Here is a 26,892-nt window from a genome sequence, read left to right as displayed (position 1 = left end):
GTATCGACATCGGTTTTCGGTTTTGGCCCAATATGCATGTTGCCTTCAAAGTGAATGTAGAAGCCCTCTGCCTTTGTTCAAGGGCTGGTCACAGCTTAGCACAGTAGTTAGGCAAATTGATCATTAAATGTCTCTAAACAAAGATGCTTGGGATTTGTTATGTGAGCATACGATTTGCATTCATGGTGCAAACATTAAATGAACAATGATTGATTGAAATGTAAAGAATTATAAACTCTTCACAAAGAATTATAAACTCTTTACATACCTCATTCACTGTTCTGAAGCTGTGTGCCTTTGTTATTTTAAGCCAGGAGCACTGTGTGAGCCATACGGTATGTGATATGGCAGTTTGCACTTGCTCCAAAAAACTTATGTTTGTAAAGTCAGATTGTTTAAATAGGATGTTATATATATTAGGAGTGGGAACCTCAGGGCACCTCACGATATGATACGATTCGCGATACAAGGCTCACGATAACGATTATCTCACGATATCACGATACAGCGATTATCGAGATATTGGTCAGAAATTGGATACATGATATTCTATGATATAACTGTTGAAACGGAAAAAAAATATATATTCAAAATAGAAAAATACTGTTTAGGTCATTTTTTAAACAGTGACACCTTTTCTGTGCAACATTGCTGTAAAATATAAATCTACTGCAAATTGTCCACTTGCACATATAGTGGACATATATAGGCTACATTAATTATCATGCACATCACTTTATATATATTGGAACCTATTCAAACCATTTTTTATAGCTTATTGTATCAAAATGGCAGTAATAACAGTTTGTGTAGTAAACTAGATGGAAAGCGGTTCTCAAATAATATCAAATAAATCGGTAAATTCATGTGGGCTTGTTCGATATTCATTTTCAGCCAGTTCAGGGTCCTGGTTTATTTTATATCATTCAACACCAAATGTCATCCAAATAATACATGTAAATTAAAAATCAATTACATTGCAAAACTTTCTTACCTCATGTGATGAAAGCGAAGCAGTGAAGAAGTCCGGTGTGCACTTCGTCACCAGCTCCCAGTGAACCTTATTTTTGTTAGACAATTCTTGCATACAGCAAAGTCCTTGTTCACCCTACTTCCTTTCTTGTTGGTGTAAAATCTAAAGTGTGTCCCCATGTGTGATTTGTAGCAATATTTTCTCATTTTTTTCCTCCACCGTTCTCATGAAGCTTATATATTTTTTCAACCCACTTGAAGCTTCCTCTCTTCTTCTCTAGACGACTTGTTCGCACTTTACCTTCACCACCACTCCCGAGCGCCCCTAGTGGAACGCCAAGGAATTGCTCAACAAACATTGAGCAGTTTACAGCATCCATACTCCATTGTATGGCCATTATGTTAAATGAAAGTATCGATACTTGGCGGGAACATATCGATAACCGATCTGGTTGTCACACTCTTCATATGTACACATATATATATATATATATATATATATGTGTGTGTGTATACACACACAGTGGGGAGAACAAGTATTTGATACACCGCCAATGGGTTTTCCCATTGGCAGTGTAGTGTAGTGTATCAAATACTTGTTCTCCCCACTGTGTGTGTGTGTATATATATATATATATATATTATATTATATATATTTGATACACCGCCAATGGGTTTTCCCATTGGCAGTGTAGTGTAGTGTATCAAATACTTGTTCTCCCCACTGTATATATAATAATATAAATTTACGTGGTGAGACGAAAAATGCAAGTTACATAATCAGTCACTGATAAGTCGCTCCCAAAAGTCACAACATGAGACTCAATGTGTGGCAAATATACTGTAAATTGATTTTAGAATTCAGCTGTTTTAAAATACATCTGTATGACTAGCTACCAAGTTTTGTAAAAAAATGTCATTTTGTTGTTGTCAAGAAGCAGACTGTAACACTTAGTTCTATGTAGGATAAACTGTCGCCCATTGTCAAAAATGAAAGACGTCACAATTTTAAATGCTTCCTGTTGCTATTACTGACACACTTATCTACTTTCGTAGCTCTGTTATTAAACCAACATAGTGATTGGAGACAAGGAAAGTCAAATAAGACCGGAAATTATGGCCAGCTTGGCATTTTTAAAAAATATAAATTTACAGTACTAAATATAACCACGTAATCAGAATTTATACTGGTAATCTGATGTTATGAGGTCATCCTTACCCTTTAATCAGTATGCAAAAATTCAGTGTGGACCTGTGTTGTAAAAGTTGGCAAAAATATTCGGTTGAATAGCATTTTTTTTTTTTTTCTTTGTGCATTTGACTGTTACCTAACCATAAGCAACCACAATGAGCCATGGAGTTCTGTTTTCTCCAACAGCACTTTTGGAAGTTTTCTGACTCCATTATTCATGTGGAACCCCAATATCATTAGCATTGACGACATGTCATCAAGTTGTTCTATATGGTTTCTTTCTTTCATAATAACAAGGCCTCCCCATACTTGGCTCAGAGGTGCAGCGCTGTTTTGCTGACTCATTGTTATGACTGGATAGAAAAGGTGCAGTGTCTGGTCTGGTCTACTCTAAGTGATGGAAAATATGGGTCATTCTAGAATTGGAGGACATTTTTCACCCCCCCCTAAAAAAAAATCCACATTCGCATACAAATATTAAAACATTCATTATCTGAGTAAAAAACGTAATGTTAAAAGAATATGTTAAAAGAATATACAAAAATATGAAAGATGACTAATTAATGCTTGAAAATATTTTTAAAAAATACTCTCACCTTCTATTTACCAACAATTAAAACGAAATAGGGTTGTTGTTTTGTTTTTAAAGGTATTATGTTTCATTGCTCTCTTATACCCATGAACATTTGTTTAACCCTTTCATGCACAATTAAAATAAATAAATAAATAAATAAATGGAACCCTTACAGGGTACTCATTCAACTTACTGATCGACAGCGCTAGACACCCAATCCATTTTGACTTATTTATAGTTATACAAAATGGAAATAAGATATATAAATCCAATAATGATTAATGATTTGAATAAATATTATATTAACTAGAGGAGTGCGAAATTTCCGATTCTAAGATTATTCGCGATTCGGCCGTGCAAGATTCGAGAACGATTCACAAACATCCAAATTCCGATTAGTGAAATATGTCAAGTAAAGCAGAACTAAAACAGTCAGCGCAATCTTCGGGACACAATGAGGAACGGACCGCATTGCGTCCCGAGAGTAAACAACATTCTTGTCATTGCCCGGCTAATGACAATGCTCATCTCACGGCTCTGGCTCAACTCATGCCGCTAGATAAAAAAAACAATAATACCTGACTGCTGCCGACAGCCGCTACAAACTACGTCCATATCATGTTAGGGTAGGTCATAGATATCATATGTATACAGAACTAGATACAAAATGACAGACTCAATGGCATTAGTAGCACATGTATTGAAAACTAGACGCGAAATGACAGACTTGCCGGCGTTGGTAAACAGCCGCCATCTTAAAGCAGGAGACTTCTCTGGAAGGATCTGTTGTAGCGAAATTAATTAACTTTTTAACTAAAATACTCCTAAATCGGCAACATCTTAACTTGAAACTATCTTTAAAACAGTTTAAAAACTTTCACATGTCTAAAGTAGACAGAAGGGGAATTATGGAATAATGGGAGCAATTTTAACAACTTTAACAGTTGATTTACAACATTTAAATGAATTAAATGTAGTTTAAAGCTGCTGATACAGAATGGGGACTTGAATATTTTATTTACTGTTTTGAACTGTTAACTTGATACTGAAATAGTCGTTTATTTAAGCCTGAGAGGCTTTTTGTACAATTTTTGTAACTAATGTATGAAACATTGAAAACAGCTAATAACTTGGGGGCTTTGTGTGTGTCATCAATAATCGATTTATAATCGAATCATTGCCTCTGAATCGTAATCGAATCGTTAGGTGCCCAAAGATTCCCACCTCTAATATTAAACATTGCTAATATTCAAGTTTTTGTTTTAATTACTAAAAAGTCACTCCCTCTATAAAGGGTTAAAGGTCTTGAGTGTCAATTTATGAATAGCTGTCCACTGCAGAGACCACTATCCCTGAAAGAGTTAAAAACAAAACAAAACAAAACATACTATTTAAAAATAGTAATTATTATTCACAAAACTTGTGTCCAACAACATGCGCAAAACATGTTACCTTTCCCTTTTTTTTTTTTTTTTTCCCCATGGTGCGAGCAGAAAGCAGTAAATCACATGAGACGCTGGAATTGACGTCATCATATGCGTAGTTGTCCAAAAGAACGGTTTAGGGTGAATTTAAGTCTTCTATTTAAGGCTTCTATTTTTCATAAAGAACATTACGTGGCCTTGACTAAATGTCTTATTCTACCTCATGCAACCCTGTCATGACATTGTTATGCATATGACCAGAATAAGACAGTTAAAAAAAAAGGTTTCTTTATTTATTGACATTGGTTTGTTCTCCTGGTCAGCACTAACAGCTAGATTAGCAATCTTCTTCACTTGAGAAAAATCTAGCATTGGTATGCTGGAACCCTATTACCCTCAACCCTGTAACTGTGGTTATGCCAAATATTGGAAATATCAACTAAATCAAGTATTAAAATAATAGCAATTAAAAATTATTGATAAATACAATAGCATAAAACTTCATATGCTTTGAAGCCAAGCTGTTATCCAATTCTTGAATTAATAAATTTATTTAGTCGAGTCCCGCAGGAGTATAATTTGTGTGATTATACAATTTTAAAATACATGTTTGTTTTATTTTATTTTAAAAATTATGTTACAAAGTGGGAAGTGAAATCTATAACAGGATAAAATAAGGACAATTGAATAGTATCAACAGGGTTCCCACAGGGTTTTAAAAGTCTCATAACAGCTCTAATCTAATCCAAGATAGTTTCTTGGTAAAAGGCATGGAATTACATCTGATAAGTATTAAATGCCTGTGATCAGTTGCGTGAAATGTGTGAGAAATTTTATGAAATTCTTGAATTTACTGATTTTTTGTTTTTGTTTTTTTTTTGCGAGGTTGGTCATGGAATTTGTTATAATTAGTTGTATTGTAATTGGTCTTAAAAAATGTACTTGATGAAAATAGAAGAAAGAATGTTAGTTTTTGTTTTGGAAAGGGAAATGGACCATCAACTAATTCATTCTTGTAACTGTGTGGCATCTACTCGCCGCTAGAGGTCACCAGTGTATTTGAAGTTTGCAAAAACAATTATTTTGCAGAAATTGCTGTCTTTCACTCCAAAACCCTCCTCTAAACCGTTGAGCAGAAATTTGTGAATATCATTTTACAATTCTACTGTTAAAAAAAAAAAAAAAAATCTCTCATCAAAAATCGAGAAGTAACACCTATATTGAAAACAGAACTGATGATGAATGATCATTAAAAACTTTTTTGTACATGTTTTCAAAATGTCTAAAGGTCCAAGAAAAAAAAAAGAATTAGTGCAAAAGGGAATTTAAGTTTTCCCACATTTAGTTGTAGCCTTTTTTTCAAAATAGAGTAAATATTTTTAATTGCTATTTAGTATTATAATTCAATGTGCCTTCTGTATGCATTGTGGTTTATACAGTATTTATTTTGTTGGAGCATTACACTACTGAAGCTAAATGAGTACAGTATTTCAGAGTTACTTATAGTAGAAAACAGAACATTTACTGTATTTATATTAGTGATGCAAGATAATACATTTTTCAACCGATACCAACCGATAACCGATAATGTCAAGCTGATAATTCTATTAAAAGATTTATGTAAAATTTTAAAGTATACACAAGAGAAAATATTACTGTGTAAAAATAGACTTCATTGCTCTTTTTTTCAACATCAAATGTGAACAAGTAGTAAATTCCAACATCTAAATAAAGACAGATTGTCTGACATTGTGTAATGGTAAACTTTTGGCAAGAATTACTTAGAGTAAATATCTAAGTTGCACAAAAATGCCTTTAAAAGTAAGCCCTTCCTAACATATAACAATATACTACACTGCAAAAACCCACCTCCTTAAAACTAGTTAAATTCCTTTTTTTTTTTTCAGTGTAAACCTATTGCAAATACAGTGATACCAGTGACGTGCGGTCAGGGGAGGCAGGTGAGGCAGAGCCTCACCTGTCATCATGACAAAAAAATAATTATAGCATCAAATTTATATTAATATTCGTCCATTGCTCTTTATTTATGACTCATTTCAAACATTTTTTATAGTCAAAATCGCTGAATTTGCCTATTTCCTGTTCAAATAAAGAAATGAAACGAGAGGTGCGGCAGCAACGAGTAAAGCCTCACCTCTGATTGCGCAATCCTTAACAAACTGGGTTGATACATGGAATTGGAGCGTGCTGGTTGCCGTACATCTGCATGTCGCCATTATAATGTTTCCAGATACGTTTATTTGATCTGATTTTCCTCAGTCTGGCTAATGTCTTTAACCCTTAAAGTTTAATGTTTGTTAGCGACATATTTAGTTTTGCTGATGGGAAATAAAACCGCAGTGAAAAGACACAGGCTGCGGCAGATAGTACTCTGCCGCACTGCAAGGGGGCGTACGTGAAACTGGACTTTCCGTTAAAAGTGGACGCGGTTAACTCAACGCCGGCGTTGTCCGGAGCTAAAAGGTTTGCTTCAAACTACGGGACAGAGGATAATTCGCGCTTTTCAAACGGACTGGTACACCCGAAAAGACTGGCTATGTGGCTGTCCTTCGAAAAATCGCCTTTGCTGCTTTCCCTGCCTTTTCTTCTCAACTTGTGCCAATGTCTGGACTAACACGAGATATTGTGACATTAAAAAACTACCACGAAGCCTCAGCAAACATGAGAGCTCGACCACTCACATTCAAAGCCTGTTTGCTTTAAAAACTTTTGGAAGCTCAAGGATCGATTTGGCTTTGACGAACAGCGGAAGCTCAACGGTAGCCTCCTCAAAAGCTAAGGTAAAGAAAAGAGTTTGAAAGACCTCATTAATGCAACCTGCATCCTAGCTAAACAGGAGTTAACATTTCGTGGTAACGATGAGCTTGTAGCTCTTCTAAAAGTGGCATATATGTAGAACGATTACATGGTTTTGCTGAGAAAGATGAAAGGTAGCTAGACATTTGGACACATCCACTGTGTTTTCTGGCTTGTCAAATAGAACACAGAACGATCTAATTGAAGCAATCCTCTCCATTGAGGCGGAGAGATTTTTTTTTTTTAAGTAAAGGAAAATAAGGAGGACTTTTACTAAAAGGGCGTAGGTTTGCATAGGGACGGTAGGGACATAACACTACCAACTTTTCAGCATGCTAAAATTGTCCCCACCAACTTTTAAGCAACCTTACCTTTTTTGCATGATATAATGTTCAGTTATATAGAGAATTTAGATCTTTCAATAGTTCCATATGTTGTAAGGATAGAATTGACCCTACCATTATTAAGTGAATTATTTTCACTATGTTTATGTTTGCTAATAAAAACCAGACATTTATTCAGGAAGTTTTCAAAATGTTTCTTTAGTATTTTTTGAAAACAAAGGTTTGAATTGAACAGTGTGTCATCTAAACCAATGCACGTAAAAGTTATTATCAGTAGATAAGGATTTATTTTGCATTGATCATTTTGCCAATTAATTAATTAGGTTCATATACATTAGAAATGTGGCCCTTTGCCCCCTTCATCCAATCTGTTTGGTCTAATTAATGTCCCGTCCCCAGCAAAAAGTGTACCTACATGCAGGTTATGCTGTTATATCGTCCCTACGAATGTTGAGACAAAACCTATGCCCTTCCAAAGTAACGCCGGTTTTTGTGGTGAAGGACAGGCGCAAGACCACAAACAGTTTTCATTTCAATCTTATTTAAAAAAAAAAAAAAAAAAAAAGAGCTTGGACCAAGAAAAATACAATAGAATATTTAAAAACTAAATTTTGGCCTTAAATAAAATATTATTTTTCTTTTCACACTTTTTGTTTAGCAATCTGTAATAAATTGATTAAAGTTTCAGAATTAAAAGTTTTAAAAACAACTGAATATTTCACTAAAGGTCAGAATTGAATTCTGTGGTTTTGTACACCACTCTTTACTCTCATTTATGTTGCACTAATTATAGAATGGTGACGGCCAACACATTGAGGGTGTAGAGCAAATGCATGTTATTTTCTTACTTTTACGTATCGATAATATGTACCGTGTGTGCCTGTTTTGTGAAGAATGCTGATGAGATATGAAATAACCAGTAGCCAATTGAATAAGCTACCCTTTTTGGTTTATATATTTGGAAATCTGACACTAAAGGAGTCAGTGCCTCACCAACCATGAACCTCACCGCACGTCACTGAGTGATACCTCGGCTCACGAACGCTTAAGCTCACAAACTTTTCGCCTCAAGAACATTAAATTCGCGAACATATAGTCTCTGCTGACGAACTAGTTTTCGGCGGACGAACCAATTCACGCGGTCGAAAAGCGCCACGAGAAGCTGACGCACGCTCACGGCGTCCCAGTTCGTCCCCTCACTTTCGTTGAGTGCGGACGTGGTTTGTGTTTGATAGAGATTTTGGACCATATTGAGTGTACTTTTGCTATTATGGGACCGAAAAAGAGTTACCTACAGTCCTTATGGAAGGTGACTCGTGTTACCAATTCGCCCTCGACTGGTAATTGGCGGTGCTTTCAGCTTCCCACCGTAGTGAGAAGTGGACCGGCGAGTCACGTTGGCTCGTTGTCGTCGGTTGTCTTCGGTTCGCCCGATTTCCTCTCCAGAAAGGTGGCGGCGTGCGTACAAACACCCAGAGGCGTCGGATGGCTTTTATTAACAACCAAAAGCATGTGGTGGGCACAGCAGTGGAGTCTACGCTAACTGCGCACTTTGCCGGTAACACTCTCCTTCCAAACAGTAACTCCCTCCCTCCCTCCTCCTCCCACTCCATTCCATCAAGCCATCAACTACCATCACAAAGGTAAATAAAACGACTTTATTATACAGTACAGTTTATTTCTTTATTTATAACACAATAGCACATTTATTATACATAAAATAAGGTATATTTTTGTGTAGTTTTAAGGCTTATTTAGTAGAAAATTATGTTTTATGGGGACCTGGGAACGGATTATTCTCATTTTAATGGTTTCTTATGGGAAATAAATGTTCGGAAGACGAACTTTTCGCCTTACACACACTTTCTGGGAACCAATTATGTTCGTGAGCTGAGGTATCACTGTAAGTGAAATTATCTGCCAGCGCTTCAAGTATATTTCACTCAGATTTCTTGAAGAAAAATAGCTAGCTGAAAATAAGCTTAACAGCCTTATTTTAAGCAATAAATTATTATACTTAATCCTCAAAAAACGTATCAGAAATGTTCTCTATTCAACAATAGGTATGGTACACAACATTATTTGAAATTTTTTTTTTTTTTTTTTTAATGTACGGGCTTATTAAGAACAAATGGCAATATTTACTTCAAGTAAGTGGAATAATCTGGCACATTCATCTGTTAACTAGTCTTTAACACTCAAAACAAGATGGGGAAAATTATTTTTCTAGATTTACGAAGAATGATCTGATTAAGATGTCATGAATTTACAACGTACTGAATGCTTACTGACTGGCTGACTTCTTTGTGTGTTTTGCTGCATGTTCAAATTATCATCTAACCAGTCTGCCGTCATGATAAGCATGCTTACTTGACATCACTTGTCCAAATGTCCATTGTGAAACTGATGTGATTGGCATTTTTTTCACGAAGAAGGGTGGTCTTATAAACTGCATTATTTTTTTATCCGGGGCATGGGCTCTTGGGTCACTTCGGTAAAAAAATGCCTCTCATCCGGCATCCCCTCCCGCCTGTGCGCTTCAGTCTGTCCGGCCGCCAAATTAGCACCCGCGCCAGGCCTCTGTCTGGCCGTAGTGCTCGATGAGTTGAACTAGAGATGAGTGGCGGCGGCAGCTACGTTCGTACCGGATATCCGCCCATCCCAGCCGGCTCGCCAAGGCGTATTTGGGGCCTGGTTCTGCTCCGGATGGAGGCGCACGCCTCGCATCCTACACGCCGTGGGGGAACGCTCAAGAAACCGGAGGTCCCACCGCCAGGGAACTGGGTTCGGCCCGCCCCACCTAGGGTGAGGCGGCGGTGGCCTGCCGGACCGTCCAGAGCGGCGGGCTCTGTCGGAAGACTGCTATTTGTTGACTATCGGTCTCGTGCCGGTGTTTAGCCTTAGATGGAGTTTACCACCCACTTTGGGCTGCATTCCCAGACAACCTGACTCCGGGAAGGCTGCAGCGTCTCTCAATCGTCACAAGCCCCGTGTAGGCTGTATTGGCTGAGCGAAAATTGTGTTGGTTCGTTCCACTAAAGTGGATCTACATAACCTCTGCATTGTAATTTACATACGTTGCTAATTAGTACCAAAAAAAAAAGTTCTACTCACGGTTTCCAGTCATTTTTTAGTAATTAGTGTTTTTGTGTCGGTCTTTTTTTCCCCCGTGGCGCAGTGATATTGATACGGCGGAGTCGTATCATCAGTGTGTGAAGCCATTTTAGGTCACATGCACCAATAGGAGACGAGGATTGTTGCTATGGGTTTGGAAAACAAACAACATGGCGGCGACCGTGTCAAACTACGACACGAGCGAAGATGAACAAAAGATAAGAAAGCCGCATTCGACATTTAGTCAAAAGTCATCGAAACGATGCTATATGCATCTCTCAACTGTCCAAGGGCGAAAAAGGGCAGGAATTTGGAAAAAACGTGCAGAGCCGCGTGGTTGCGTCAGACAATGGCTTTCTCCCCAGGCTCCGTCGAAGGATATTGCTGAAAATGCGTCGACTGGGATTTTTAACGACATTCACTACAGGTAAGCCACACGCACGCCTTTGCTACAAGGTTAATTGTTATTAACCTATGCTCACAAAAATCTTATTTAAACTAGTGTTGTAACGATACCATTTTTTAGCCCAGATATCAATACCACTTTGTTATAAAATGTATGTACAGTGTATAGAAAGTGAATCCAGTAGAACTTTTTATTGCATACCTGTTATGAGTGACAATGATTAAATAAACCTTTTGGCTCAAGAACATCAAGCTGTAGTCAATAAAAGCCCTGATACTGACGTGGCAGTGATTGCTGTAAGTCTGCAGATAGATTTACAGTGTAAATTGCATTTTTTCACAGGAGGAGGCAACAGAACGAGGACTGACGTCTCTGAGGTCTCTGCAGCTCCTGCACTAGTGTGTGTTTAGCACTCATTGGCATCCATACATTCACAGGTTGTGACTCTGCTTGTGCCTTTCATGGCAAAGGGAAAAAAAAAATTCTTTTGCACGTCATAAAAAAAAGAGTACCTGACTGGGTTTGCAAAGCTGGGCAGCAGTTTTAAACTTGACCTACAAACATTTAACACGTTGTGGAAATACGTGTGCCACCTGTTTGGCCAGTTATATGCCAAAAATGATGCCAAATGCAGATCTTTCTGTATGGCCTCGTCACTCTTGCCAGAACATTCTATTCCCCCAAAAACTGATGCTCTGTACCAACATTGCAGGACAGCAAACTATCAAGCAGCAATTATGGAACGTCTGACAGGTAAAATGTGTGCCCCTTCACCCATTGGGAATGGGTGGGACATTGAGGATAGGCAGTTGGCAGTGACATGGATGACTAAAAATCCTGCCCCTGATACTGTTTTGCAAGTAGTCAACTGTAGTTGGAAGGCAACCAATTGTGACACGGGAAGATGTTCCTATATGTCTGCAAAACTTTCTTGGACTGATTTACAGTGCCTTGCAAAAGTATTCGGCCCCCTTGAATCTTGCAACCTTTCGCCACATTTCAGGCTTCAAACATAAAGATATGAAATTTAATTTTTTTGTCAAGAATCAACAACAAGTGGGACACAATCGTGAAGTGGAACAACATTTATTGGATAATTTAAACTTTTTTAACAAATAAAAAACTGAAAAGTGGGGCGTGCAATATTATTCGGCCCCTTTACTTTCAGTGCAGCAAACTTACTCCAGAAGTTCAGTGAGGATCTCTGAATGATCCAATGTTGTCCTAAATGACCGATGATGATAAATAGAATCCAAATATGTGTAATCAAGTCTCCATATAAATGCACCTGCTCTGCGATAGTCTCAGGGTTCTGTTTAAAGTGCAGAGAGCATTATGAAAACCAAGGAACACACCAGGCAGGCCCGAGATACTGTTGTGGAGAAGTTTAAAGCCGGATTTGGATACAAAAAGATTTCCCAAGCTTTAAACATCTCAAGGAGCACTGTGCAAGCCATCATATTGAAATGGAAGGAGCATCAGACCACTGCAAATCCACCAAGACCCGGCCGTCCTTCCAAACTTTCTTCTCAAACAAGGAGAAAACTGATCAGAGATGCAGCCAAGAGGCCCATGATCACTCTGGATGAACTGCAGAGATCTACAGCTGAGGTGGGAGAGTCTGTCCATAGGACAACAATCAGTCGTACACTGCACAAATCTGGCCTTTATGGAAGAGTGGCAAGAAGAAAGCCATTTCTCAAAGATATCCATAAAAAGTCTCGTTTAAAGTTTGCCACAAGCCACCTGGGAGACACACCAAACATGTGGAAGAAGGTGCTCTGGTCAGATGAAACCAAAATTGAACTTTTTGGCCACAATGCAAAACGATATGTTTGGCGTAAAAGCAACACAGCTCATCACCCTGAACACACCATCCCCACTGTCAAACATGGTGGTGGCAGCATCATGGTTTGGGCCTGCTTTTCTTCAGCAGGGACAGGGAAGATGGTTAAAATTGACGGGAAGATGGATGCAGCCAAATACAGGAACATTCTGGAAGAAAACCTGTTGGTATCTGCACAAGACCTGAGACTGGGACGGAGATTTATCTTCCAACAGGACAATGATCCAAAACATAAAGCCAAATCTACAATGGAATGGTTAAAAAATAAACATATCCAGGTGTTAGAATGGCCAAATCAAAGTCCAGACCTGAATCCGATCGAGAATCTGTGGAAAGAGCTGAAGACTGCTGTTCACAAACACTCTCCATCCAACCTCACTGAGCTCGAGCTGTTTTGCAAGGAAGAATGGGCAAGAATGTCAGTCTCTCGATGTGCAAAACTGATAGAAACATACCCCAAGCGACTTGCAGCTGTAATTGGAGCAAAAGGTGGCGCTACAAAGTATTAACGCAAGGGGGCCAAATAATATTGCACGCCCCACTTTTCAGTTTTTTATTTGTTAAAAAAGTTTAAATTATCCAATAAATTTTGTTCCACTTCACGATTGTGTCCCACTTGTTGTTGATTCTTGATAAAAATTAAAATTTTATATCTTTATGTTTGAAGCCTGAAATGTGGCGAAAGGTTGCAAGGTTCAAGGGGGCCGAATACTTTTGCAAGGCACTGTATATCGGTGCCAAGCATGCGAGAATGTTTCCAAAGAAACAGAAGACACTTGGATGGGCTGATGACTTTGATGAAAGCGATTTTGAGGAGTAATGTTGTCATGTACAGTTTTACTATTTTTTATTTCTATATATATATTTTTTAAATTTGTTTTTAAATATTTGTATGTGTATTTTTATAGTATGAGACACTTCCATGTTTAAATAAATGTTGTGTACCAACAGTACCATACTTGAATGATTCCAACCTTTTGTGTATATACAGTGTGATTAAAAAAGGCTGTGCCAAAATCATAATGCCAAGTCAAAAACAAAAAACATTAAAAAAAAAAACTCTACCTTGGACAGATGTAGGAAGTAACGATGTTCAATTTCATGTTTTCATAGTATTCAAATATGGCCATCACCAGCAGCATGGACAACATCCAAGTTGACATGAGAATTCCTCCCTCCCGCGTTGATATAGTCTGTTATTCGATCTTTCATGTCATCAATATTTGCTGGAAGTGGTGGAACATACACTTAGTGTATAACATACGTTATGTGCCATAAAGATGGATAACGAACTTTGTCTTTAACATACCAACACGTCCAGCAAGTACTGATGATGTGAAATATCGAACAACAGTCGCAATCAAGACAATAACTGCGACATGCACACGTTTGAGAGGAATTCTCATCGTGGCTTGATTTTGTCCGTGCTGCTGGGTGTGCTCACATTTGAGCACTTGTGAAACATGAAATAAAACTTGGAAGTTATCTTCAACACGTGTCCATCACTTCTTTTGTGATGTCTTTTATTTTTTAAGTATCACCTTATGATTTTGCCACATTATTTTTTGATCACCCTATAATTTTTTGTCTTATTTCATTTTTGCCATGATTCACATTTAGGAGGGTGTGGTAGCAATTCGGTTGATTTTCAGCCATTTATGATCATGGTGTGCATTTTTTATTTTATATATTTCATTGCATAGTAGGTTGTGGTATTTTTAATATATGATACATAAGCCTTTAGCTTAATTCAATATATATTTCATTGTGCTGGGTGCAAATCATTAATGTTGAAGTGTTTCCTTCAAGAAATTAGCTACATTTGCATTTGATTGCATTTCATTTGATTTCTTTTACATGAATTCACCTATGTGTATACTAAGGCACCAATACTTGTTTCAAATGTTTGGTAGATGTGTTTATGACATTTGATAAAGATTTTGTGTTGCCAGAATTAATATAACACTTAAAACAAGCAAAAACAGCAACACTAGATCTGTATTTTTGTGTATTCACATCAAGATACATTTCTGGCTGGTGACTAAGTTAGAAGGGTATTGGCTTAGAAAAAAATCCATTGAACGCATAGATCCAGCGTAGTGGAATGAAATCCATTTTCTAAGCACTTTTTCCATGGTCCCAATAAAGCCATATTTCCACAAGCTTGTCCATTCGCAGCAGATCCTGGTCAACTCTAATCTTTTAATGGACGACGGTCCCACAGAAGAAGTTGTAGCTGTCAGTGAAGGGTGTTTCAGTTCTGAAAAACACGCACACACACATAAACCATGTGTGAACTGTTTCATCCATATCATATTTACATAATCTTCCAATCCAAATTATCTAGGCTTGTCTATTCTGCCATTTTTTCCTGAATAATATTATCAAATAGGTTTTTGGAACTACAGTTAAACAAACTAAATACTATGAAAAACCTATGTTATTTGTCAATCTAAACTTTTTGCTCAAAGTTAACAATCTAACATCATAATAATGACCGCTACAGCCCAGAACTCACATTGCAAGTCTTAACTTCATATGTGATCTGACCAGAAGCCCCCCAACTCCCATAGTTATTCACAACAAAAGGCGTGTGTGTGTGGCTTACCTGGAGTCAATGTCGTTAAAAATCCCAGTCGACGCATTTTCAGCAAGATCCTTCGACGGAGCCTGGAGAGAAAGCCATTGTCTGACGTAGCCACGAAGGCTTAGCAAGTTGCATGCCGTTTCGGCCAAATTCCTGCCCTTTTTCGCCCTTGGACAGATGAGAGATGCATATAGCATCGTTTCCATGCCTTTTGACTACATTTCGAATGCGGTTTTCTTATCTTTTGTTCATCTTCGCTCGTGTCGTAGCTTGACATGCCATGTTGTTTGTTTTCCAAACCCATAGCAACAATCCTCGTCTCCTATTGGTGCACGTGGCCTAAAATGGCTTCACACACTGACGATACGACTCCGCCGTATCAATATCACTGCGCCACGGGGAAAAAAAAGACAGACACAAAAACGCTAATTACTAAAAAATGACTGGAAACCGTGAGTAGAACTTTTTTTTTGGTACTAGTTAGCAACGTATGTATATTATAATGCAGCGGTCATGTAGATCCATTTCAGTGGAATGAAATCTATTTTCTAAGCACTTTTTCCATGGTGCCAATACAGCCTAGTGGTTTAGCTTAGTTAATGTGTGTTTAGCTTTAGCATTCGCGCTAGCACCAGCCTCGTATTTGTTCCAAAAATCTTTGTGATGCAGTTTTAAATGGCTGATCAGGTTAGCGGTCTCGAATGAGGACACTTTCTTTCTGCCTTGTGGAACTTCTGCAGTGCATGTTTTGCAGATGGCGAGAGCATAATTTGTTTCACACACGGAAAAATCAACCTACGCTAGTGACAGAGCCGCCATGATATCGCCTCAGCCCTGTTGTGTAGTCCCGCCTCCTCTATGACGCCATACTCCTCAACCCCTCCTCTCTCAGGGGCTTCACAGAGAGGAGGGGTTGAGGAGGCGGCAGTGGAGAAGTGGACAATACTGCTTCGGTTGCACACATTTGGAGGCTAAATCAAGTATATAATTATTGGATTGCATTATCAGTTGAATTTTTTTTAAACTGGATTATCTGTGTGACGTCATAATTGCCATTATCGGCCGATAACTATCGGGAACCAGGGCCGGCCCAGGCCATTTGGGGGCCCTCAGCAAAATAATGCAAAGGGGCCCATATTTTTGGCCCACCATTTGTCACAGTGTACTGTGAAACCCATACATGCAATCCAACCCATACGTCCATATTTTGTATATTAATCAGATTTTCTTGCACTGCATACTTCAAACTTCTTACCCCAAATGATTGTCAGTACTTACAGTAGATAGCGCCAAACCTTTTTCTAAAAGAGGAAAGAAAGAAGTTACGGAAGAACTTATATATTTTTTAAAGCTTATAATCAAGTATCAAAACTCACAAAAGTCAAATAAAGCAAACTGTAGTAAACAAAATAGAATATAAATTAAACAATTGCCAGATTGGGGGCCCCCTAGTGGTCAGGGGCCCTAAACAGCTGCATAGTCTGCGTATAGGCTGGGCCGGCCCTGTCGGGAACCGATATTATCATGCATCTTTAATTTATATATATAAAAAAAGAAAAACAGTTAAAGTAGTTAAAAATAAGTAGTAGTAGTAAGACTAATTATTTTACCTTTCAGACCAATGACACAATTCCCACTACTTTTAGTCAAACATAGACACACACAAAATCCATAGTGGTGTGTTAAATATTCTTTCCCTACGCTCTGTTTCTGGTTGCACAATTGACATTCCTGGTGTAGAGAATAACCATGAATTCGTGTTCCTGTTTCTTTCCTCACGTAATATTAACATGCAACATACGGCCATACTAAATAATTGTCAAATCTGGTTAGTCATCTTTTAAACTTGGTTGCAATACTTTGTATTTCTTTTTGTATTGCAGACATTCAAGAGTACTATGAGCTAACTCTCCTTGCTGACAGCCAAGGTTCAACTGGATTGATAGCTGACAGAGTGGCACCCTCCTCTGACAACGTCATAGCAGATTTTAAAGCAGTGCCAGAGAACACTTCTAGTCTTCCCCTCACTCCATCTTCTGGAGGAACGTATAAGCCCACATACATATCTCCAGAATCTATGTCAATCAAGTCTCCTGCTCCTCCAATCCCACCTACAACACCCACAAAACAACCGGTTTCCCCTCCAGTGCAGCCTTGTAATCCTCAGGCACAGCCAGCCAAGGTCAAGTACCGTGCCCCTCCTCCTCCTGTCCAGGATGGGGCCTTGACCTCTACTGTCATGGAGATTTCTAAGCCTTCACCCCCCTCTGAAACTACAACTGCAGTAATGCAGAAAGGTGTGGCATCCTGCACCAACCCTCCATCAGTAACACAGAATCCGATATCAGAAAATGGTACCACTGAACCTCATGAACCCACCAACACCATTTTAGCTTCAGAATGCTCTTCAACTAACCCTGAAATAAGTCCTGCTTGTTCCACTGATCAAGTGACTGTTTCAAGCCTTGTCTTGGGCACCATCCAAGGCTTAGTGTCTAACTCCACGCCAGACAAACTCTCCCTAGGTCCTCACACCAGCCCAGCTACAAACACTGTCACAGATGCTACTATCGTCACTTCGACTCCTGCAGCCAATGAGGATAAAGGTTCAGGTGAAAACACATTAAAATCAAATTCTACAATTCCCAGCCAACTAAACCTTCCCAGCAGTCCTTCAAAGCCACAAAGCAAAGGACCCCAAAAGAGGTATTAAACAATTTGATTTAAATGCATTTACAGTTAAATGTTATTTGGGAAGTATTGTAGAAATTATAATGTCTCTGATGGTGTAGTGGCTCATTTGTCTGACTTCGGTCTGGAAAGTTTTGATTCGGTTTCTGCTCAGTGACCGTGTGAATGTGAGTACGATTGGTTGCCGTGTGATTGACCTGTGAAGGGTGTCATCTGCCTTTTGCCCAGTATCAGCTAAGATAGCCTCCAGGAATGAGATATGAGTTAAATAAATTAACATATTGATGTATACATGAACAAGTGTATTTTTTTTCTGACTGTGTTTATATTGTAACCAGCCCCGGGCCAATTAAATTCAACCACTCTCCCTTGAGCACTGGTCCAGCCAGTCCCAGAGGTACTTCAAGCCCAGGGGTCAAGGTAAGAAGTCTCTATTCTATTTTTGCTGTCAATAGGGAGGTACAGTATGAGCTTAGGTGTCACTGCGGACAATATAAATGAATAGGAGCTTAGTTGATCGAGAAATAGAAGTCTGTATCCTGTGTACTGTTTAATCTGCCTATGAGCAAGGCATCCAAACCCCATGAAGTTTAGCTCAAGTGTTGTACGAATTGTTTGGAGTTGGGAGTTTGAGTTATACTTGTGTGGCGCCTTTCCACCTTCAATGCCCTCAAAGTGTTTCACACAACATCCCCATCCACCTACTGGTGACGTAGCACCAGGAGCAACCTGGGGTTCAGTGTCGGTTTCATTTTGTACTCTCCTTAAATGCTGTTTGCTTCAATGTGTGTTGTGCTTGTATTTTACCTTACCTACTAATTTTTACAGCCTATCAAGTTGCCATTCTAGTTGTTGTTCACCTTTGAACTTTGAAGTCCTACTACTCTATTATTCGTGAACCTGTCATCTTGGAATTTGGTAGCTATGTATAATCAAGTTCGATAATGATCCATCATCTATTGATCCTCGAAGCCCATTTTTTAATTTTGTGTATGAGGGCTGATTCATTCAATGCTGTAGGTTACAAGTCAACGAGTTCATGGCATGCACACTCTACCTTCTAGCCTTCAGCCTTAAGTGTTGTAGCACACTTGTGCTTCTTTGAAAAGCGGGCTGCACAGAGAAATACCTATACAGGTAGTACGTCGTACCCAACTTACGGGATTTCAACTTTACGACGCTGGAGTCTCGTCCGCCATTTTGTCTCCATTCGTGTTTTTTTTTTTTTTTCTTTTTCTAAGTCGTTTAAAAAGTACCTTATTGTACCTCACCGTATCTTATTTTTTACTCTATTTTATTAAGATGACTGTTCTGCCCTTTGGCGAAATGTGTATTTGATTGTAATGTTGACTTTTGTTTTGTGATGCATGCTTTTCCATTGGTGCATGAAGCGTAGAGGAGCAGAGTAAGAGTCTACGCGAGTAAGAGCGCACACGCACACACGGGGAAGAATGCATTTGGTCGCACGAAGAAATCCCGCAGTCGAGTGAGAGAGGGGAAAGATTACAGCTTAGCTCGCTGTCTAGCAAGGACTGAGCTTCAATGTCTTTGCAAGGACTGTACAATGATGTGTAAAACATGTTTTTGGAAAGATGTTTTCAGATTTAGGGTGTATTTAAGGGTACGGTACTTAGAGTTAATTCAGACTTCGGGTTATGTCGCCAGTGTAGGAGCTGGGGACTACATGTATATTCATTCACGCTACCTACATTACCTATCAACACATTTAGTAATGCATCCATGAGAATTCTCTAAACTCATATTCGAAGACATTTATGTATCAGAGTAATTTCCAATTTCTGTTTTAGCTATGAGACTAATAACACAGGATACTTTATGATACTCTACAGCAGGGGTCCTCAAATACAAATCTTGAAGGTCCACAATTATTATTTTTTTTCTTAAAAGCATGGGTCCATTTATTAATGTCGGAAAATTCTGATTAAATAAAAATAAATTAACAAAACATTTTCTTGACTTTAGAATAAAAATACCAACAAAAAAAAAACCCAACATGCAAGTACAATGTGTACACTAAATAATTGACAAGCTCTGTCATCAAGGTGCAAACATAATAATTATTGACAGTAACTTTAACTGTAAAACACAGCTCAATGAGAGAAATGGCATTTGGCTGTTTACTGACATCATAGTACAGTGGTACCTCTACATACGAATTTAATTCGTTCCAGGACCTTGTTTGTAAGTCGAAATGGTTGTATGTCAAGCAGGATTTTCCCATAGGAATACATTATAATTCCATTAATTCGTTCCAAAGCCTAAAAACGTACACTAAATTCTTAATAAATACTGCTGGCACTGTTACAAATGGCAATTAAACATAGAAAAACAAATAAGTTATAAATAAATAATTCAGAATAATATAATAATAAGAAGAATAATTAATAATTATTCCTGTAAATAACGAATCGGATTCTAATATGGCGGACACTTCTTACTGTCCCTGAACGCACCGCGAAGCTGACGTCTCAGTGAGATAGGTCGGTGCGGTAGAGATAATACTTTCGTTTTCTTGAGAGCAGTCAACTGCTTAAGACAATGGGCGTTTTGTGTTGGATAAGTTCTTAAATAAATGATAAAAACGTGACGAAGCTGGCGATTTCCTTGGCAATGTTAGCACAATAATAATTGTCACCTTAACTTATAAATAGTGGCGAACGGTGGTCGGAAGAGGACCATGGAGCTATTGTTGAGCCAGTTCAGGGACGCGCACCCCAAGCTCATATTTTTCTATAACTTGCATCTTCATTTCAATGGTAAGCATCACTTTTTTCCTTGTTTCTCCAACTGTATCAACTTTTTTTGGAAACTGTGTTGATTTCTCACACAAGAAAATCCACCGTGCGTTCGTTTGCAGTGCTGTCATGTCGTCGTATTTCGAGCAACTCGTCGGATGTAGAAACAAATGGCGGCTCAAATTTTACGTCGGATGTCGAAAAGATCGTGTGTCGAAGTGATCGTATGTAGAGGTACCACTGTACTTCAGTGCGTCTTGTGGTTGATGAATCTGAGAGTGAGATTTTTTTTTTTTTTTTTGTCGTCATTTCGTCCTTTCTTTTCCTTCAAATATTGCTGCCATCACTTCAGTCATACACTCGTTTATTATTTCTCCATCAGAGAACGGCTTCATATGTTTGGCCAACATCCACGACACTCTGAGAAGGCACTTTGCTTGACTCTTGATACGCCTGCTTCGACCTGTTAATTTCTTGCTTTCTCAATTCTGATTGAGGAGGAAACTTCTCTTCAAAAGAGATGTGCTCTTTGACATAATGGCGTTTCACATTTTCACTTTTAACAGCGCAATTGTCTTTAAGCATATTAAGCACATAGGTTTGGTACTTGCAGTTGGTATTCTTCATTGACACGCCGATTTTCGTTGTCCAGTTTTCTTCTCTTGGTCAAATTTGAGCCTGACGTTTTGTTAGATTTGATCTTCCACTGGTAAACGAACAAGATTGCAAAGTACCGGGCGCGACTCGTGTTTCACACTTCTGCGGTCCCTCTACTCTAGCTAGCAGCATACAGGTTCTCTCAGCCAATCAGTGCATCCACGCACGCTCTCTCAGCCACTCAGTGCATCCATGCTGGCTCGCTCAGCCAATCAGCGCGTCGTTGTCATAGAGATGACGACAGAAGTGGGAACATGGAAGATATTTGACCAAAAATGAAACGGAATTTAGCGATAGAATAGTGGCGCATAGTGATAGATTGGCGATTCATACAAATATTATTAAAAAAAGTTTTCTTTTTTTTCCGTTTATTATTATCATTTTTAAAAGTGCTATTTGCTCTGGGTCCGCAGAGAGGTGTGCCGTGGTCCGGTCGTGGAGGACCCCTCTCTACAGGATACGTTCATGTTTTCTAGACTTGCCAGTTTATTATCCATTGAATCAGAAGCTTGAGCATTATCTTACTATTAGATATACTGATGGCTCCCGCACCCCCTTACACACATTCACTGACATTGTTGGCAATCATACAAGTAGACTGCCTTGTTTAAGCCCTACATGCATCGAGTTAATCACATTTGTCTCATTTAGGCAATGGATTAAAAACAAGGGTCAACCCAACTGAAGTCATTCCCCTAGACCGGGGCGTAACAATTATGATTGTACTTTACAATACAACAAAGCTTTGTTCAGCAGGCACAATATGTCCAGCTGCGAACGTTCTGAAGCATGCGTGCTCACCTTTTTTTTTTTTTTTCCCCCCATTCCTCTCGTCGAGAAAATTTGGTCAATTTCATTGAGTGATCAGCTGATCAATTCCATTATTTTTACATTTTGGAGGAAATGGAGTGCTTGTCTCAGATAGGTAGATCAGTCAAAATACAATTCAAAGGGAAGTCGGACAGCAGGGCAGATAAGAAATTAGGAGCAATAGAAAAACCTTCCATCTTCATTGAGAGCCAGGAAGATAAAGGCTCTCTTATCTATAATCCTCTGTCTGTTACCGGTATAATATTGAAATAATATTTTCCCTTCCTTTATCCTATTGTAAATTACATGTCATCATTTCGTTGTTGTTACTGGCCTCTCGTGCTCCAAGAGAGCACCGATCTCCTATAAGAAGCTTACTATAGGCTGATTATTGACTTTAGTGAGTTGAAGCTATTTTAGGACAGACAAAAGAGAGAGAGAGAAAAAAATGAGAGTGGTGCTCACTAAGGCCACCCCTTTTACACACCTCCTAAACCAGTGGTGCAGTCTGGTGTCATTATTGGAAAGCAAAAATCTACTGACAATGGAAGCCATTAGAGAACTTTCTAATCAGCATTAGGGTTGTTTAGCCCATCTGTAATGGGACTACTTTTTTTTTTCAAATCAAGAAATTGCTAACATACTCTCCACTGGTTGTGAAGAACTGGACTGAGTCACTAAATTTTGGGATGACCGTGCCTTGTAGGGCTGACAGCTTTTGGGCTACTACGAGTACTACATATCAAGATGGACCTTCATAACTCATCCTCAGTCAATGTAATGTACCTTTATGTAATTTGAGTAGATAGGATAGATGATATTAGTTGGGTTCTAAATTTTTGTATACTTATTTTAATTTTACAACTAAAGAGCGCACAAATAAATAGCATTTTTAGGCAAGGCAATGAAAATATGGTTTATTACCTGTTCATACATACCGTATTTGCACATGCACATAATTTTATTTGTTCTTCTACAAAAAATATAATTTTATTCTCTAAGTAGAGTCTGCTGTGTTTGACATATTACAATACTGTAGATCAATATGGTAGGTGCAATTTCATTCTGAATTAACAGGGCACAAGATGTGTGTCAGTCGAGCAACATCCAATTCCTAATCCTCTATTGAAGAGGAGCCCAATATGTAGATTACAAGCTAATATAGTGTCTGTCTATATAGGCTTGTAGTCCTTCCTTCCTTGCAATTGGATTTACAGTATCTTTTTATTGACATACAGTTAAATAAGTCAATATTTAATAGAAGAACCAATGTCAGAACCCAAAGACTTTTATTGGAGCATATAGGATCACTTCCAAAAATATTCTGACTGCCAGAAGGGTTCGGTGTTCAAACAAAAATAAAATATATTTTTTAAATACAGTATATGGTTAATAGTATTTATATTCAATATGCAGTGATATACAGTATTATACTATATATTTTATAGTTTTGTACATATTTTTCCATTTTCATACATGTACTGTATGTGCGCATACAGTATCCATAAGTGCACTTGTATTCAATACTGTACCATATACAGTGTACTGAATGTATACATGCATACGTGTATGCAATTTAGGTAGATCATTTTGAGTTGGTTATTTGAAAAGAGGTGCCTAAGCAAAAAAAGTTTGACCACGCCTGCTATATTGTAATTGGAAATGCCAGTCGTCTTAAGGATTGCCTGATTTAGGAGAACTAGGTAATTCCAAACTATTACAGTAAACCAGGGACACACTGTAGCGTTATTTAAAGAGCATGACCAACTTCAACATGATGCTGGATTTTTCAACTCATAAATAAGCTCATTTCTGTTTAATTTTTAAAGGCAGGAACATTACCAACCTTCATAGTTTTACCCATAGTTATTTAAAAATGACCACGCAGTATATTCAAAATGTATCCAGTAGGTCTACATCTTCATTGTTGAGTTGCACCAAATCATTGGACACCAAAAAGAACTTGCCAAAATGTGACGAAAATTGTGTTTTTTCGGTTTTGATCCAAACCACTTTTCTTTAACACTGAAACAAAAGAGCTTAAACATTTTTTCTGAATTCTAAATTCATGAAGAGCTCTGCAACTGTCGGATGCTGTGCCGGCCAGCAAGCGGCCAAAGTGCTTGATTGGCTAAGCAGTGCAAATGTCTCGCTCGCTGCCAATATGTGTCTGTCTGATTGAGCAATTTATGAAAAGGCAGACATAAGTGAGAGATGCATGAGAACCTTAAAGGAAGAAGGTTGCTTGTGATAGAGGGCGTGCCCCAATAGCATCTGATGAACTCTGAGCTTGCCATCATTCCGGGAAGCATGACGAAGAAATTGGTGTTAACCGGTGGTTCAAAGTTAACTTGAACATAGCTTTACGAAGACTGGGAGGCAGTGCAGCGCGAGTTATGCCACAATTTGCGAATGGATTGTGGATGCTTGGGCTAAGGTGTCTGTTTGCACTGTTTGTTTGTGCTGTTGGCAAAGCCGGCATCATTTCAGAAGAGGGGGAGACGCACGGCAAGGAGAGTGACTCTAATAATGACGAGAGGGAAACTGCCGTGTTTGTTGGAGACCTAGCCCAGCTGTTTAATTTGGATACAGAAGATGAGGACTTTGGTGGATTTGTGGATGGATTGATTGATTGATGTGGGTACTTTGTTAAATACTTTATGAAAGTACAATTGAACTGCTTTGCTCCCGCTGCCTTAAAAAAAACAACAAAAAACAAAAACGCTAGGTGCAAGCTAGCGCGCATGGTAATGTGCATGCTAGCGTGTGTTTTTCATGCGCCCAATGGCGCGGTGTGTAAAATATAAAAATATGACCCGAAAATGAGCCTGCGCCTTTTAATACAGTGCGCCTAATGGTCATGAAAATGTGGTACCTACATATTGCAAACAAACCAAAGCCGGGGGTCACACTTCCCTTCTTACTCGACTGGCCATACTGTATACTGTAGGTGCCGTGAGGCGACACTGCTATCTATTAGGCTAGGTTCATACTACAGTTCTTAATGCACGAATCCGATTTTTTCGTGTTTTTCCGACTCGAGTCAGGCATTAACTGGACGGTCTGAACTGGACAAGTCGCATAAAAGTGAACCATTTCAAATCCGATCTGAGTCACTTTCGTATGTGGTTCAAATCTGATCTGGGCCACATTTTTTCAGAACGTGACTGGCGGTCTGAACTGTCAAGACTCCCAAATCGGAATTCATGCAGCAATTACGTCAGCAAAGAAAAAGAGGCATGGATGATGGCTTTTAAGCACGAAGCGGGCTTGACCACAGTTATAAAAAAATAAAATGAAAAAAACAATAAGCCTTACAAATTTCGATTTTCATTCTGTGCGCCGAATGAGCAATATTTCATTATTGCACGCATGGCTGAGTCGGGGCAAACTGACGCACTTGAATACAAGACTAAACGGGGATTATTAATGTCTGCTCTTTGTGTCCTCTTTTTGGAAATATGATCCATTTGGAATAACATACAGCTAGCATGTGTAATTTGATTTGATGCTTATGCGCATGCGGGTCTCTTTGCTGAGCGCATCTCGGACTGCGAATTAGTGAGCATGCGTGATACTTGAACGTTCTCAATGGACAAAGGCAGTCTAAACGGGCACGCCAAAAAAACAGATATGGCAAAAAATCTGATTTGTGCATTAAGACCTGTAGTATGAACCTAGCCTTAGTGACATCTTCCTAGTCTTCTTACTCCCAATTAAGCAACGCTGCAAAAGCCATCCTGAGAGTTAACTTTAGACTTTCGAGGGAAAACCTATTAATAAGAGGGTGAAATGTAATTATCTAAAATATATAATGCATGTGTGTAACAAACAAAGCAAACTTTGCTGAACAGTGTCTGATATGTACTGATGAAAATTAAATCCATGCTGCAATTATAATAACACGAGTATTGAAGAGCTTAAAAGGACCACAGTTGGCAGAAAATGACATCACTCGCTGTAAATCCCCATTTGGGCAAGGAAGCCCTCAAAACCCCTCATGAACAAAACTAAAATACGTTATTTACAGTTGTGTTCAAAATGATTAAAGTGTAGCAAGTCTGTTAATTTGATCTGACCTGTAATAAGAACAAAAAAAACTTATGCAACTATACTATAGTTAGGGTGAAGTAATTTTCAAAACAACTACATGTATTGCTTAGTGCCTTCCTTAACCCGCGGCCCTTTACATATTATCTTTGTATGATGTAAAACTGTAATAAAGAATTACATGAAATACGAGAATTAAAAAAAAAAAAAAAACGCCTTGAGAAGCTGTTTTATAGGAGTATAACGGATAGTTTCAATGGACATTCAGTTGACAACCAGGCGCATACACACGCTGCATAGTTATTTCTGTGCTGGCTGACCTACAAATGTTAACATGTAGTGCATGCCCGGAAGGCATATGAGGTTGCATTCTCTCTTAGTTTCTCTGTCACTTCCTTTCCTAATTAAACACATCTATTGGACTTTTTCCTCAACCTTCTGTGGTCTTTCCTTATGCTAAAATATTGTTAATATTTAACATTAACATTATTCACACAAAATGATAGTTATAAGCCACTATGCCTGTGGCAATAGCAGATGCAGTCTTTTGTGTGCGTTTTTGATGCATGTGCATGAACACAGCAGGAACCCCAGCTGCTTCATAGCTAACAAATGATCAAACCTTAAGCAGTTGTGACTGATCACATCAGAA

The 26,892-nt window shown here is 38.5% G+C and overlaps 1 protein-coding gene across 7 annotated transcripts in view; it reads left to right on the top strand.

Annotated features, from left to right (window-relative positions):
- The window catches only part of LOC130919428 (discs large homolog 1-like protein), a 249,323-nt gene that overhangs the window by 9,761 nt on the left and 212,670 nt on the right, over positions 1-26,892 (top strand). For 6 of the 7 annotated variants that reach the window (XM_057842131.1, XM_057842130.1, XM_057842133.1 and 3 more), the window contains exons 3-4: positions 17,160-17,982; positions 18,306-18,387. In XM_057842131.1, coding sequence (XP_057698114.1) covers positions 17,160-17,982; positions 18,306-18,387 — 905 coding nt within the window. Of the gene's footprint in view, positions 1-17,159; positions 17,983-18,305; positions 18,388-22,670; positions 22,968-26,892 lie in introns of those variants that run through there. The other variant, XM_057842138.1, reaches the window with a different exon arrangement.

The sequence above is a fragment of the Corythoichthys intestinalis genome, chromosome 7, assembly GCF_030265065.1.
Source record: "Corythoichthys intestinalis isolate RoL2023-P3 chromosome 7, ASM3026506v1, whole genome shotgun sequence".
Lineage (NCBI taxonomy): Eukaryota > Metazoa > Chordata > Actinopteri > Syngnathiformes > Syngnathidae > Corythoichthys > Corythoichthys intestinalis.
The sequence above is the reverse complement of the archived record's forward strand: the minus strand, read 5'-3'. Positions and strand labels throughout refer to the sequence as shown.